General features: G+C 37.8%; 1 protein-coding gene across 1 annotated transcript; it reads left to right on the forward strand.

The window, feature by feature from the left end:
- The first annotated feature begins 6,075 nt into the window (after window positions 1–6,075).
- On the forward strand, window positions 6,076–10,580 carry LOC139923903 (uncharacterized). Its single transcript, XM_078290806.1, has 5 exons — window positions 6,076–6,361; window positions 6,671–6,778; window positions 7,170–7,286; window positions 7,858–8,011; window positions 9,430–10,580. The coding sequence occupies exons 1-5, from the start codon at window positions 6,325–6,327 to the stop codon at window positions 9,674–9,676; spliced, it is 663 nt and encodes a 220-aa protein (XP_078146932.1). The 5' UTR covers window positions 6,076–6,324; the 3' UTR covers window positions 9,677–10,580.
- The last annotated feature ends 2,473 nt before the right edge of the window (window positions 10,581–13,053 follow it).

Genomic DNA, 13,053 nt, shown 5'->3' on the forward strand with positions numbered 1-13,053 from the left:
TCAAATTCATTTAGACATTTTAAAGAAACTATTGAATCTATTGACTATGGAATCTATTATTATCAATTATCAACCTATTTCCAAATTACCCTTTTTATCTTTAAGGTTTTAGAAATGGAGGTGGCCCCACAGCTGATATCTTTTATGCACAATAAAAACATCTGTGAGAAATTTCAGTCAGGTTTTAGAGCACTCCACAGCACAGAAACAGCCCTAATCAAAGTTTCTGATAACTTTTAGATCTTAGCACAGCTTTTGACACTGTTGACCACGGTATTCTACTTGAACACCTCGGAAACTGGGTTGGTATCACTGATGATGCTCTTAAACAGTTCCAATCTTACTTAACTAGTAGGACTTTCTTGGTTGTCATAGAGCATACCGCATCATTCCCAGCTCATGTTTTGTGTGGTGTCCCCCAGGGGTCAAATACTGGCACCTTGCTGTTCTCGCTTTATATGCTTCCCCCCATAACATTGCTTTCCATTGCTATGCAGATGACACCCAAATCTATCTTTTGATCAAACCTAGTGACTCCAGCAGCGGCTTGCCTCACTTATATCAAGTGTTGGATGTCCCAGAACTTCCTCCAATTAACTGAAAACAAACTTGAGATCATACTATTTGGTCCACCTAGTTTCCATCAAGTTGCTACGGGTTATCTTCTGTTGATCCATGTAAAGCCTGCTGCTAGATTCTGACCTCTGTTTCAAAGTTAAGAGGGTGGTTCAGTCTTGCTTCCTCCAATTGAAAATATTTCCATAATTAGATATTTTTTATCTTTGCTGACCTTGAGGTTATCCATGCCTTCATCGCTTCTGGTCTACATTACTGCAACTCTCACTTTCAACTCTCTCTCAGAATTCTCCCTACTGGTTGGCAATTCGTTTTAGAATTGATAAATTGCTAAAGACGAAAGGTGACCAGGCTATTGCAGTCAGTTTTATCTTTTAAATCTCTTCATAAAAAACATTTCTATGAACAGGCCTTTTCATAATTACAAATTGTATAATTGCCTCCTTGATTTTATTGTTTTATCTTGTATTCTGTTTTATGTTCTAGCACCTATGTTTTGTATTTTTCCTATTTCATTTTCTTGTTTGAATATTTATTTGCCTTGATTTTATTTATTCAGTTGTACTTTGCTCTTTACGACTTTCTGCCTTTTCTTGCACTTCATAAAATGTTTTGAAAAGTGCTATACAAATAGTTATTATTATTATTATTATTATTATTATTATTATTATTATTATTATTATTATTTAATTAATGTTAAACTGCATGTGAGAAAATAAAAAAGGTAAAAACTTAAGTAAAAGAGAGAACTCGATACATTACAAAATGCATAGGATACAATTGTAAATATGGGGAAATGTAATATTTCTTTATTGATTGATTTGTTATTGTTAAAATTGCTAAAGCCATCTATATATAGCCTTTTAATTAAATGGTAATTTAATTAATTTTAACCAGTTAGAACTATTGTTATAGATAAAGTATGGCATATTTATTTATAGAGCATTTTTCATACAAGTGAATGCAATTCAAATTGCTTTGTAGTATGCATTATTGCAGTGTTGCAGTGTAGTAGATCAGATTGGTCTTTGACCTTTATAGTGTGCGAATGCAGGAAATGGATAGGTCACAGCAATAGAGACCAATGCACAGAACAGTTAGAGGTAAAACAAAAGAATAAAATAAGACACAATATAAAATAATACAAATAATAAAAAATAAGATGAGCTAAAACATTACAAACATTGCACACCTAGTTAAAAGCCAGAGCAAAAGGGTAGGTTTTGCAGGGTATTACGATTGAAGCAATATACTGTACTGCAGATTTATTTCATTTTCAAATGACTAAAAACAAAGCTTAAAAATCAAATAACATTTGCTAAATATAAAATTAACTCTTGCTTTCCCAAACAGTGCAAAACCAATAACAGTATGTAAATTGTGGGACAAGAGATCCAGCAGATTCTAGGTCTACCAATGAGAAATTACAGTGAGTACTCAGTACCCTGAGTATACGTGTGGTAAGACCATTAGGTACGCCATTGGGTTTTATAAAGTTAGACTCTTAATTAAGGTTACTAATTAAGGTGATAACAAGGACCCTGTCGGACAGCAAGGGTATACCCCCTAAATTCTCCAATCCTCTAAGGCCCCATTAAGTCAAATGTAATAAAAATCCATTCAATAATCACACAATAAGACTCCAGGGTTAATCTTCCCAATTATAATGGCTGTATGTCCCAACTATTTTTATTTCGTCAAATAATACAATTTTCCTTCTGGGCTAATCTTCATAATAAGAAAGCTTTCATGCTGTAACTATTTTTAGATCACAAATTAATAATGTTAACCAGTTAATTATATTATTATTACTCCTAAACAGTCCAAAAATAATGGATATAATCCTCTAGGGATTGTCTCCCCAATAATAAAGGGTATGTACCTTAACTATTTTTTTAACAGTCAATAATAAATTTAACTATTTTATTAATCATAATCACAGAAAGTGCAAACTTCATGCAAATCTCTATAATTGCCTGAACAATTCTCTTGACAAATTTCAGTACAATATAATGCACCATTGGTGAGATATGGGTCCAAATAGCATGGACATGAATTTAATCAGTTAATTAATAATAGTTTTAATAATCATAAACACATCAAAATCAATAGAGTTCTTCCTCTGGGGGTCATCAATGTCCATACCAAATCTGAAAAGATTCTTATAAAAACTGTTCAAGTTATCACGTTCACATGGAGGATCTGTGGCGGACGCGGCGGCGGTTGGGGTGAATCCATAATATCCCTGAAAGTTATTTCGGGGATATAATAATAACTGTTGGTATTTGTAGGGGAGCTGTGATGCACTATAGTGAACCCCAGTCAGTTTCAAATGCCTAAACAGGAGCAGCTGAAAGTGGCCCTGGTTTGGAATGTTTCTGTTTGTGAATTCCCTTTGTGAATGTTTATGAAAACGTCTGTACTCTTGAAAGTCCGAAACACTGGTTGGTTAATTGTTGTTTCTTGTGTTTAGTGTTGTTTTAAGATGAGGAGCTGCACTCTGAGGACCGCAGGCCTATGGCTTCCTAACTCTGTGTGGACCTAAATATCTGGTATGTGATGCATCTTTAATAGGCCAGCGGTTATGTGCAATTTCTGGCTACTGTCATGCTTTGTATTATTGCAGTTTCAAGTGCTGATGAGTATCTACTGCAGCTTAATAGTTAGAGCTGCGATTTTAATATTTGCCATCTAACACTGGTCCCTCTACTCTCTGTAGGGTCTTTGTGGTAGCCAGTGGGCGCACTGGGGGAGGTTTCTTCCTTGGTGTAGCATATATATCCTTTTGCAGTGGAGTGGTTTATTTGTGGGAACATTACAGGTAATAGTAGTGTGGTGTGTCAATTTGTGTTATCTTACTATCACCCCTCTCCTGGTGTGTCGGTGTGTGTTGCTGTGCTGCCTCATTCTGTCTGTCATCTATCCCTCAGTTTTAATTAGTAAATAAAACTGCTTGTAACAGCACTTAAACTGCAAACCTGGCTGCTGGCTTCATTTAAAAGTGAATGTACCTGTTATGAATGGTATTGAGTAAGGGTGGTGCTATACTGTAGACATTTCTCCAATTTTGATTTGGTGGCTCCATGGGTGGTGCAGATGATTTTCTCCTTGATTCCTTGACTTTGCTATTTTTCTGTGGTGCAGCCTATTTTCACCAATGGGTCCCATTTTCTGCAAAAGAAAAATCACAGAATCGCAGAAAACCGGGGGGTAAGATAACATGTTATGCTACATATAAAACACGTCGATAAAGTACTGAAGATGCATTATAGAGCATCAATTTGTAGCAGCAATAAAGCCTATTAATTGAAGCCTTCTGACAAAGAACCATATAAATCTCTGTTGAACTTTTTAAACAGCTCCAATGTTGCAAACCATCTTGAAATACACAATATTTACAGTCTTCACAAGTGAACAAAAAATTCCAATTACAATCTTTTGATAATGGGATGTCAAGATATCACTCATGTAAAAACAGAAAACAGAATTATATGTCTCTTTGAAGGATTCAGCTAGTGACTAACCAACTGAATAAGACAGTAGGTTACTGGAAGAGCTATTTACCCTAGCATTTTCTTAAAAAAGCCACCAGCTCAACACTTTAACCACCAAACAACACAACAATCTCCAACAGTCTACCTCCATCATACAAAAACAACCTATCAGCCGAGGAAGCAGACGGCATTGTGCTATGATGCCATTTAGCTGCTATGCATCCCTGACTGGCTTTCCAGTACTCGCATTTTTTCCCAAGGAGGTTCCTAAATAATGTCTTTCAACATTCAGCAACCCCCTGAATGCCAGAATACCATTTCCTGTCTCCGCAGACTAAGGTGTAGATAGCAGCCATCAAAAAGCTCTGACATCCTGCACATTAAAAGCCACAAAGCACAGGAAGTTCACTTGCTTTTTTTTACATAGTATTTTGTGTGTGTGTGTGTGTGTGTGTGGGCAAATGCATACTGATGTCGAATTTAAATTTAAATGTTTATTTCCTATTTTTTCCTGAATGGTTAAAATAAAGGAAGTATAAAGAAATGTAAATTTTTTTCAGTAAAGTACAGGGAAGTTATTGTGTGGTTAGGTGATTCCTGTATGTCTGTGCCGATTGTGCATGCATGTGTGTACAATACCAGTCAAAAGTTTGGACGCACCACATTTTTGCTGTTTCCACATTTTAGAATAATAGTAAAGACATCAAACCTACAAAATAACACAAATGGAATTATACAGTGACCAAAAAAGTGTTAAACAAGTCAAAACTATCTTATATGTTAGATTCTTTAAAGTAGCCACCCTTTGTCTTGATGGAAAGGCAAAGGCTGTGGAAAGAAATTCATACATAGGCGTCAACAAAAAAATAAATTCCAAGCATTTAAGCATAAGCCTTTAGATCAAAATGGCTTTAAGATAATGAAAAACATAGTACATTCAATCAGGTTTGTCCAAACTTTTGACTGGTAGTGTATGTATGTATTGTTTTTGATCCCATACACACCATTGCAAACATGTCTGAGCCTACTATGAGGCAATTCGGGTTTTGTTTATGTGTCTTTTAGCGGGCCTGCCTATCTTGCGTGCTGCCCCAGCTTCCTGATTCCAGCGGTAGCCTTGTCTCCGTTCAGGCAGCTGCCTTCACAGCCACTAAATGGAGGGGGAAATCCTTCAAGAGCTTTCTTACAGGCTATCTGAGGAAGAGCAGGAAACTGGTCCCTACACCCACATTACCAGCAACATCAGGACTGCCCAGGCACACGCACACACACACACACACACACACACACACACACACACATCTACACTTACATACACGCACACGCACAGAACTCCCATTCCAATCAAGCAATACAGAGAAAGATATGATATCACTGTAATATTATGCAGGAGTATGTTTATCTTAGTGGGGCACAGGAGAGTGTGAGGACATACCAGCACTTACCTTATTTACTACATAAAGATGGATCTATCCCTTTCACTGATAAACCAACAGAGTTGTAGTTTGTCTTAGCTAACAAAATGAAATTGCCTATGTGTTATGTGTTAGAACTACTGTAGGAAATGGATTGGAAATGGATTGACAACTCAGAATCATCGAGAACAACTCTAACCTTATGCATGTAACTAACCCCCAGTTTTGTCAAAATGCGGTCAGTGGTGTCTCAGATATTGGGCGACACAGGGCAAACAAATTAACAAATCATTGCAATTTTAAAAATGCTGGAACACAGCAGTGAGATGCATCATTCTCCCAAGTTTCATCAAAATCCGATCAGCGGTGTCTGAGATGTCATGTGTGACGAACAAATGAATGAACGGGTGAACAAACAAACAAACAAAAAAACAAATTAACAGACAGAGACCAAGCTGTAATCCAACCCTCAAACAAGTGTCTGTCTTTCTCTCCCACACTCTCTCACTCTGACTCATACACTAATTCATGATTAGCATCTGTTATCCCTACCTCATCATCTCCCGGTCTTCTTCTACAGCTCAATCTCTTTATCAAGCATGATTTCAACATCACCCGAGCATACACACACACAGACACACACACACACGCACACGCACACGCACACACACACACACACACACACACACACACAGTCAGCTGTGCCAAGAAAAACAGGGGTGGACTAGTTCCGTAATCCACTCAGCCCTCAGACTTCGTGAAGACAGAGTTTCAGACTGACACCTCAGGTCACTGACTGGCCTCGAAGGTTACGACTGCTCCCCTCATCACTATCCACCATGGTGTTGTACCTGCTCTTTCCAGCCCTACTCTTAGGTATGTACACCACTTCATTTCACACACACTCTTTCTTCTTTTTGGGGGGGATAGGAGTTGTAGTAGTGTTGGGTTCTGTTGGCATTTCCTGTGGAAGTTTCGTAGAGTTTGTTGCATGATTCCCTCAGTGTCTATTGTCTTCTCCATTTGAGGATGCCGCTCTGGTACGATGGAAGGACAATGGCCGGGGACATTTTAGTTTAGGTAGCAGCAAACAAACAGGCCGGTGTGAAAGACTGTTAAAGTTGTTTAGAGTGTTTCTGAGATATTAAATTATACAAAATGGTTTCAATGCATCTGTACTGGCAGGTGTTGTGGAGTCGCAAACAGGCAACCTGACAGATGAAGAGTTGAGCAAACCTGGAGGGAAACTGGGGCGTCTGGGCAACCAAACATTCAGGATATCCAAGAATGACAGTAAGACTTTTTTTTTTTCAATCCTTGTAGTATATTAGTATAGCATATAGAAGTATATTAGTGAAACACTGTTATTGTACGAAAACCTTGTATCTTTAAAACGTCTTCTTGTAACTTCTTGTAGCTTTTCAGTAATTAAAACCAAAGCAATTCTGACAATAGTCTCTAGCCCTATGATCATCAGCCTTTCTTACCCAATAAAGGTGTAAACCTTCAAATAAAAACATGACAACTACTATTGGAGTTACTGTATGAGGCTTTGACATGACAGCAGTGTCAGTATGCAATATATCATTGTGTGGATTTGAGATAATTCACCCACCAGTCATGGCAAATCCTGCCCAAATTAAACAAATAAAATTATAAATTTATATAAAATTTATGTTTGCAGCTGCCATGAAACCAGGCAATGTGACATCCACTTCGTACGAAGATGAGTTGAGTGAACTTGAGGAGGAACTGGGGCTCCCGAGCAACCAGACATTTAATGTAATCACAGAGGATGATGGTAAAATGCTTTTTAATCTTGTTAATCTGCATGTTTGAATTGAGTGACTATACGGAAATCCCCCGTTCCTTATCACTGGCCTATAAGTCAAAATGTCCTGTGCTTGAGTAGTCACTCATTATAGCTGAAGCATTGCCAAACGAGCTGGCAATGAACCAGCAATCTAGTTTCACTTTCAGGAAAGTAATAGGTTTTGACATTAGTACTGTGCTGGCATTGAGGCTGTTACTGAACTAGTGATCTTGCAGCTGTGGTATTAAATGAAGTCTTAACATTAACATTACATGAAATTAAGAGGGGTAAACTTAGAACTATGTCAAAACAAAGCACCTGTACAGAAGACAAAATTGTACCATTCATTGCCGTCGATTATCATAGAAATGTACACTGAAGATTGAGGAAAGAAGACATTTAGGGGAGGAAAATCAGGAGAAATGGAAAGCATATTAACATATCATAATGTAACATTTAATTGAGACCGCCTTGGTACTTGTTTGATATTTGTGTGTCCCCAAACAGCACCTTGTGTATGTAGGAAGTGTTTGACTTTGTGTCTTTTCTTGCATTGCAGAGAGTTTTCAGGACCAGGAGCATAACCATCCACACATGCACTGCCTAGAGGAGGAGCTGGTGGTGCACAGTCACAGCTTGTGTGGTGCGCGGTTTCACGAGGATATGCTGACGATCAGCGTGGAAAACTGGTGTGACCTGGACTACGTCATCCGGTGAGCCATACTGTGTCTGTACAGAATTCAGTAGAAATTACACAGTGCGATTAGAGATATTAAAATGCATCATGATATGAATAATGTACTGTATAAGTATGTGTTTAGCTTCTTAGTGTCACTTGAAAAACTAATGCAGAGAAATTCTCATCTGCACTTCAAAGGAAAATGAAAAAGTATAGGCCTATATTTCTTTTTCCCCAGTCCTTAATTCAAATCTAGTCTAATTTGATAAAGCAAAGTGCAGTGGTAGATATAGATATACATAGAAAGATATAGAACAGGTTTGCCTACAGAAGTGATGCAGACACAGGCCCGCTACATGCTGAGTCATCTATCTAGCTCGAGGACCGCTCAAGTTCTGAATGAAAAATCAATAATTGTCAAGTTAGATCTTAGAATTTGCTCAGCTCCATATTGATCGGAGCTGCTGCTATACATCCTCCATGCTGTGCTGAAGAGAATAATGAGAAAGGAAAATGACTTGTGCCGATGCATGCGGTGCCATTACTGGTACATTATTGATTCATTGCTTTAGTTAGGATAACAGTCTACCCAACGTGCCAGAACCTCTGTGTTTCTTCATGCCAGTGGTCTAAGAGGTCCACATCCCCCACATTCCCTTCTAAATTGTTGTTAAAGCTGTTTGCCTTTTAAAGCCTAGGCAACACATTAAGGATTTCACTGCAAAATGCTACATAAGGCCTATCCATTTTGAGGGAAAATTGATGCTTGATATTAATAAGCTTATATTTGAAAGAAAAGTTTAAAGGTAATAGCTTAAATTATATATCCTAATGATGTGTGTCAGCAATCATTTTGTAAGAGGATGTTATTTTTCACCTCGTTTTGAAATGAAACTCTTCAGTTGGAACGTGTAGCACTGGAACAGTTTGAAACGTCTACCTTCAGCTAAGACTGAGACTGCAGCGGTTAAACTATTTCCTTTTTGAACATAAACAGAGCAGTAATTATGGAAGGGTGGGTCTACGGAAGAGGACACTGGTCACACTTAAATCTGCATTTACTTGGCAGCGGGAGAGGAAGACACTCAATCTACTTGGCAGACTCTTGATGATAGATACTTCCCAGTGGCATTCTGAGGGAGGTGGAAATGTTCAGACAAAAGCAAATACTTATGGAATTTCACACACACACACACACACACACACACACACACACACACATATTTACATTTACTATTTCCAGTTTACTATTGCTTAAATATTTTTTTATTTTAAGCTGTTCTTGGTTTTAACCATGCTTATGTCGGTTGCTCTTAGGATTGGCTGCAAGATTCAGTAAATCAAGCGCTCTTTTGAATTTCAAAAATATTTGAAGCATATATAACAACTGTTCAACTGTTACTTTGCCCAAGTCTGTTCACAGTTAACAGTTTTTTTTATTATCTATTGCAGACCATACAACGACATGACAATGTGCATGGAGTCGCTATCTGGTATCGTAGGGTGCTATTACCCAAACCCCAACGTTCAAGACTTCTTCCTGCACATCCACTCCCAGTACTTCCAAAACTGTCCTGAGGAAGAGCTGCTGCTGTCGGACGCTCCGCACGAGGTGGTGGTCATCCTCACCCTCATCCCCGTGAGCCTCATCCCCGTCTTGGTTTTCCTGGTGGTTTGGAAAAGTAAGGTCCGAGAGTGAGCTGGAACTACTGTGATGTTTTGTCAGAATATACAGTAGGATTCAGGCTATATCGCCTGGATTTAGCGATGTAACTGAGGGTGAACCCAACTAAACACAGTTTACCCACAATGTCATGCTTCAGTAAAGTCATAGTACAGATTGTAGCTAGTAGTATTACACTGATGCAGATTACATGAGAATTACTTCCAGGGAAATTAATACAATTATTAAAATACATACTGTATATCATTTCAGCTGTTTAAAATGACAAATTGTACAATTCAATCAGTGATGTAGAGATAAATAAATAGGTGAGTAAATTCTGAACCCCTGGGTATAAGGCCAACAACCACAATATTAAATTTAACCAATTAAAAATGCAACCAATTGTTTATATATATTAATTAATTCATTCATTCATCCACCCATATACATTGTATACATACATACATACTGTATATTCATACATGCACATTCAATTATCAGCACGGTTTTATCACATCATTGGCAAATCAGATTGCTTGGCCGAAACCACCCTTTGCAAAATGTAAGATATTGTGAATTGCTGTTGTCTGTTAATATATTATATTATTATATATTATGGATATCATGCCCAGCTACACAGTATGCGTAACACTGAGCCAGCATGTTGTGTATTTGATAAGATAATATGAATTATACTACATGCTCTTGTTCTGAATATGAGCGTAAAGGTGTATGTAAAATGACATTAATGTTCAATATGTTTTTGAGATAGCATATTGTGAGTTCTTTATATACTACTGTTAATGAGGATTTTTTTTAATTTTTTTTATTGTGTATACAGAATTCCAATTACCTTCCAATTTAATAATGTTAATTTGTGTAAAATTTTTATTATTTTTTGGAAAAAACAGTGCTCTTAAAATGATTCCCCATTTTATTGTCGTATTGTTTCTTATTGTACATTTCAGATAGATATTATTTCAATATCCTATCTTCTTGCAACAGACACTAGAATGATACATGGACAGCTGAGAGGAGCCCGCACACATGGGGATTAAAATCCAATAGAGTCATGTTACAAATGTACATAGCAAACAAGATATATGAGTGCAAAGTTTCTGAGAAAGTTGGTGAGAATGAGAGAGAGAGAGAGAGAGAGAGAGAGAGAGAGATACACAGAGAGATACACTAATCTACTGTAACAAAGGCCTTGTGATGTCCTTGGTTCCTGCTGGGCAGTAAAGGATGCTGAAGATAAGGAGAAGAGGCATCATTAGCACAGAATCCCACCAACACTATCTCTCCTCTGCTCAGTATGCACTGGTGTGAGTCCTGAACACACACACACACACACACACACACACACACACACACTGAGCTAATTGCTCTACTTCAGCCAGGTCAACTCAAGGTACAGTCCAATTTACTCCTCCAGACATATGCCACCCAATGCAATATACTCAGTCAACCCTCCAGTGTTCGGTCAACCAAACACGCTATGGGTTTTCTTCTCTGTGTGCTGAGACACTTTACTGGTGAGCGAGCGCCCGCCCAGTTGGCCGTCGACAGGAAATTCCATTCAATAATATTTTCCTGAAAGACTTTTCAATGGTCCAGCATACAGATTTAATGATTTCTGTGATTTCATGATCGGTCGATAAACTGCAGGAATACTACCAAGAATTATGAGGTAATCTATCATGTTACAGGCTGTCACGTTATTGTTCAATTAAACAATTGAGTTCATATAATGTAATTGGATTTGCCCATATATTGCTAACACAATGAGAACATACTTTAGTTTATCTGTATTGCATTGGGGCCCTGTGCACAGAAAAGGGGCCAAAAAGTTGAGAAGCCAGCAATGCATCAGCAGGTTTCCAGGAATGAATATATTGGTTTCAGCACAATGTATTGTTAAACAGATAGGTGAAGCTAGCAGGCTGTTAAAACAATGATGACCCGCATTTCCTTTCACATGTTTATCAGCCGTAATGTGTTTGTTTAGAGCCGGGCTTCTTGGGTTATTCCCACCGCAGATAAAGAGCATTCTCCCTCTTATCTCCAAGCCCCTGTTCCACTGACTGTTGTCACCAGATCCTGCTGACAATGGCCTGTTTGGCATTTCACAGTATCACAAAACACAAAATGATGCCTTCAAATAAACTGAATATTTGAAATGGTAGAAACTACTTGGGCAGGTTGTATTGTTTATGTACAATGTATGGTTTTTGTTTTTGTTATTTTAAATCAATACAGTCAATCACAGCAAAGGTTTTCCCTCTGACGATTTAAACCACATTTTCAAATGTTCAATATATTTTAAGGAATCATTATCTTGAATAAGACTTTGTTGTTGCATAGGACTCTAACTGAGAAAAGTACCTTCTTTATCTTTGCATAAAGCCTTGGAAATAGCTCCAGTGGCTTTCTTTTTGCCCCTAAAGTTGATTATGTGTCCTATGAGATTCATACACCACAGCACCCTAGAGATGTTGCCACGTCCTTAAAACCTGTAGCAAACTGCACAGTGCAGAACATATTGCCACCTACTGGTTCAAAGTAGGGAAAAGGGAATTATTGCTGGCATGCGTGAACAGGCAACTGTGAACACAGAAACACCAAATTCAAGTGAAATTTTATTAGTCATTCTTTCAATTCATCTAGTTTAATAGCTTTCTTATAGAATTTGTGAAAACTTTTAAAGGCACACCACTGAGAAACATCAACCAAGTCATTAGGTTTATGAGTAAGAAATTCAGTGTGGTAGTGGTAGGCCAAATCACAGCTGTGCCTCTTATAGCAGGCCACAAACTACACTATAATCAAATGATGCTGATACCCTGCATGACATTAAGACTATTGTTAAGTGGGAGATAAGGGGACATCAAACAGAACCGGCCATCAGTGGCTCTTCACTGGCCTATTTGAAGTAAAGCAACGGGGGGTGAGAGAGTTATAAATGAGTAGTAGGTAAACCAAGACACTCTCAGTTCTTTACCACAACTTACTGCATCTTCAGAAACACCAACAGTCTGAGCTTTTAGTGATAGTTTAGTTTCCCTTATTCCATTCAAACAGAACATTTGTTTTAATTGGATAACTTTTGCAACAAGTGAGGTAAGTCTGCCTTTGTAGAAACGTGTCTTTTTTTTAGAACTGATAGATCTGATATCAGCAACCATACTGATGATTCTATCTGTACTAGAAGTGGATTAAGATCTGAACTATTTCTGAATACTGTATCTGTACAAATTATAGCGTGGGTAGAGCAGTGATGAGACTGTGGTCCTTGATGATGCACAACAGGAAAACCACATAAACACTTCATCAGTAGGGCTAAAAAGCCTTTAAAGCGTGTTTTTCTGCTTTCTCTCTATGTCATGTCTAGCGACATACAATACACAATA

Source organism: Centroberyx gerrardi, chromosome 20 (assembly GCF_048128805.1).
Source record: "Centroberyx gerrardi isolate f3 chromosome 20, fCenGer3.hap1.cur.20231027, whole genome shotgun sequence".
NCBI classification, from domain to species: domain Eukaryota; kingdom Metazoa; phylum Chordata; class Actinopteri; order Beryciformes; family Berycidae; genus Centroberyx; species Centroberyx gerrardi.

What these genes read in the sequence shown, in the direction of transcription:
- LOC139923903 (XM_078290806.1), top strand. Translation starts at nt 6,325, where the DNA reads ATGGTGTTGTACCTGCTCTTTCCAGCCCTACTCTTAG. An exon ending in CTTTCCAGCCCTACTCTTAG is followed by an intron (nt 6,362 to 6,670) that starts GTATGTACACCA and finishes CTGTACTGGCAG; the next exon opens with GTGTTGTGGAGTCGCAAACA. An exon ending in TGTAATCACAGAGGATGATG is followed by an intron (nt 7,287 to 7,857) that starts GTAAAATGCTTT and finishes CTTGCATTGCAG; the next exon opens with AGAGTTTTCAGGACCAGGAG.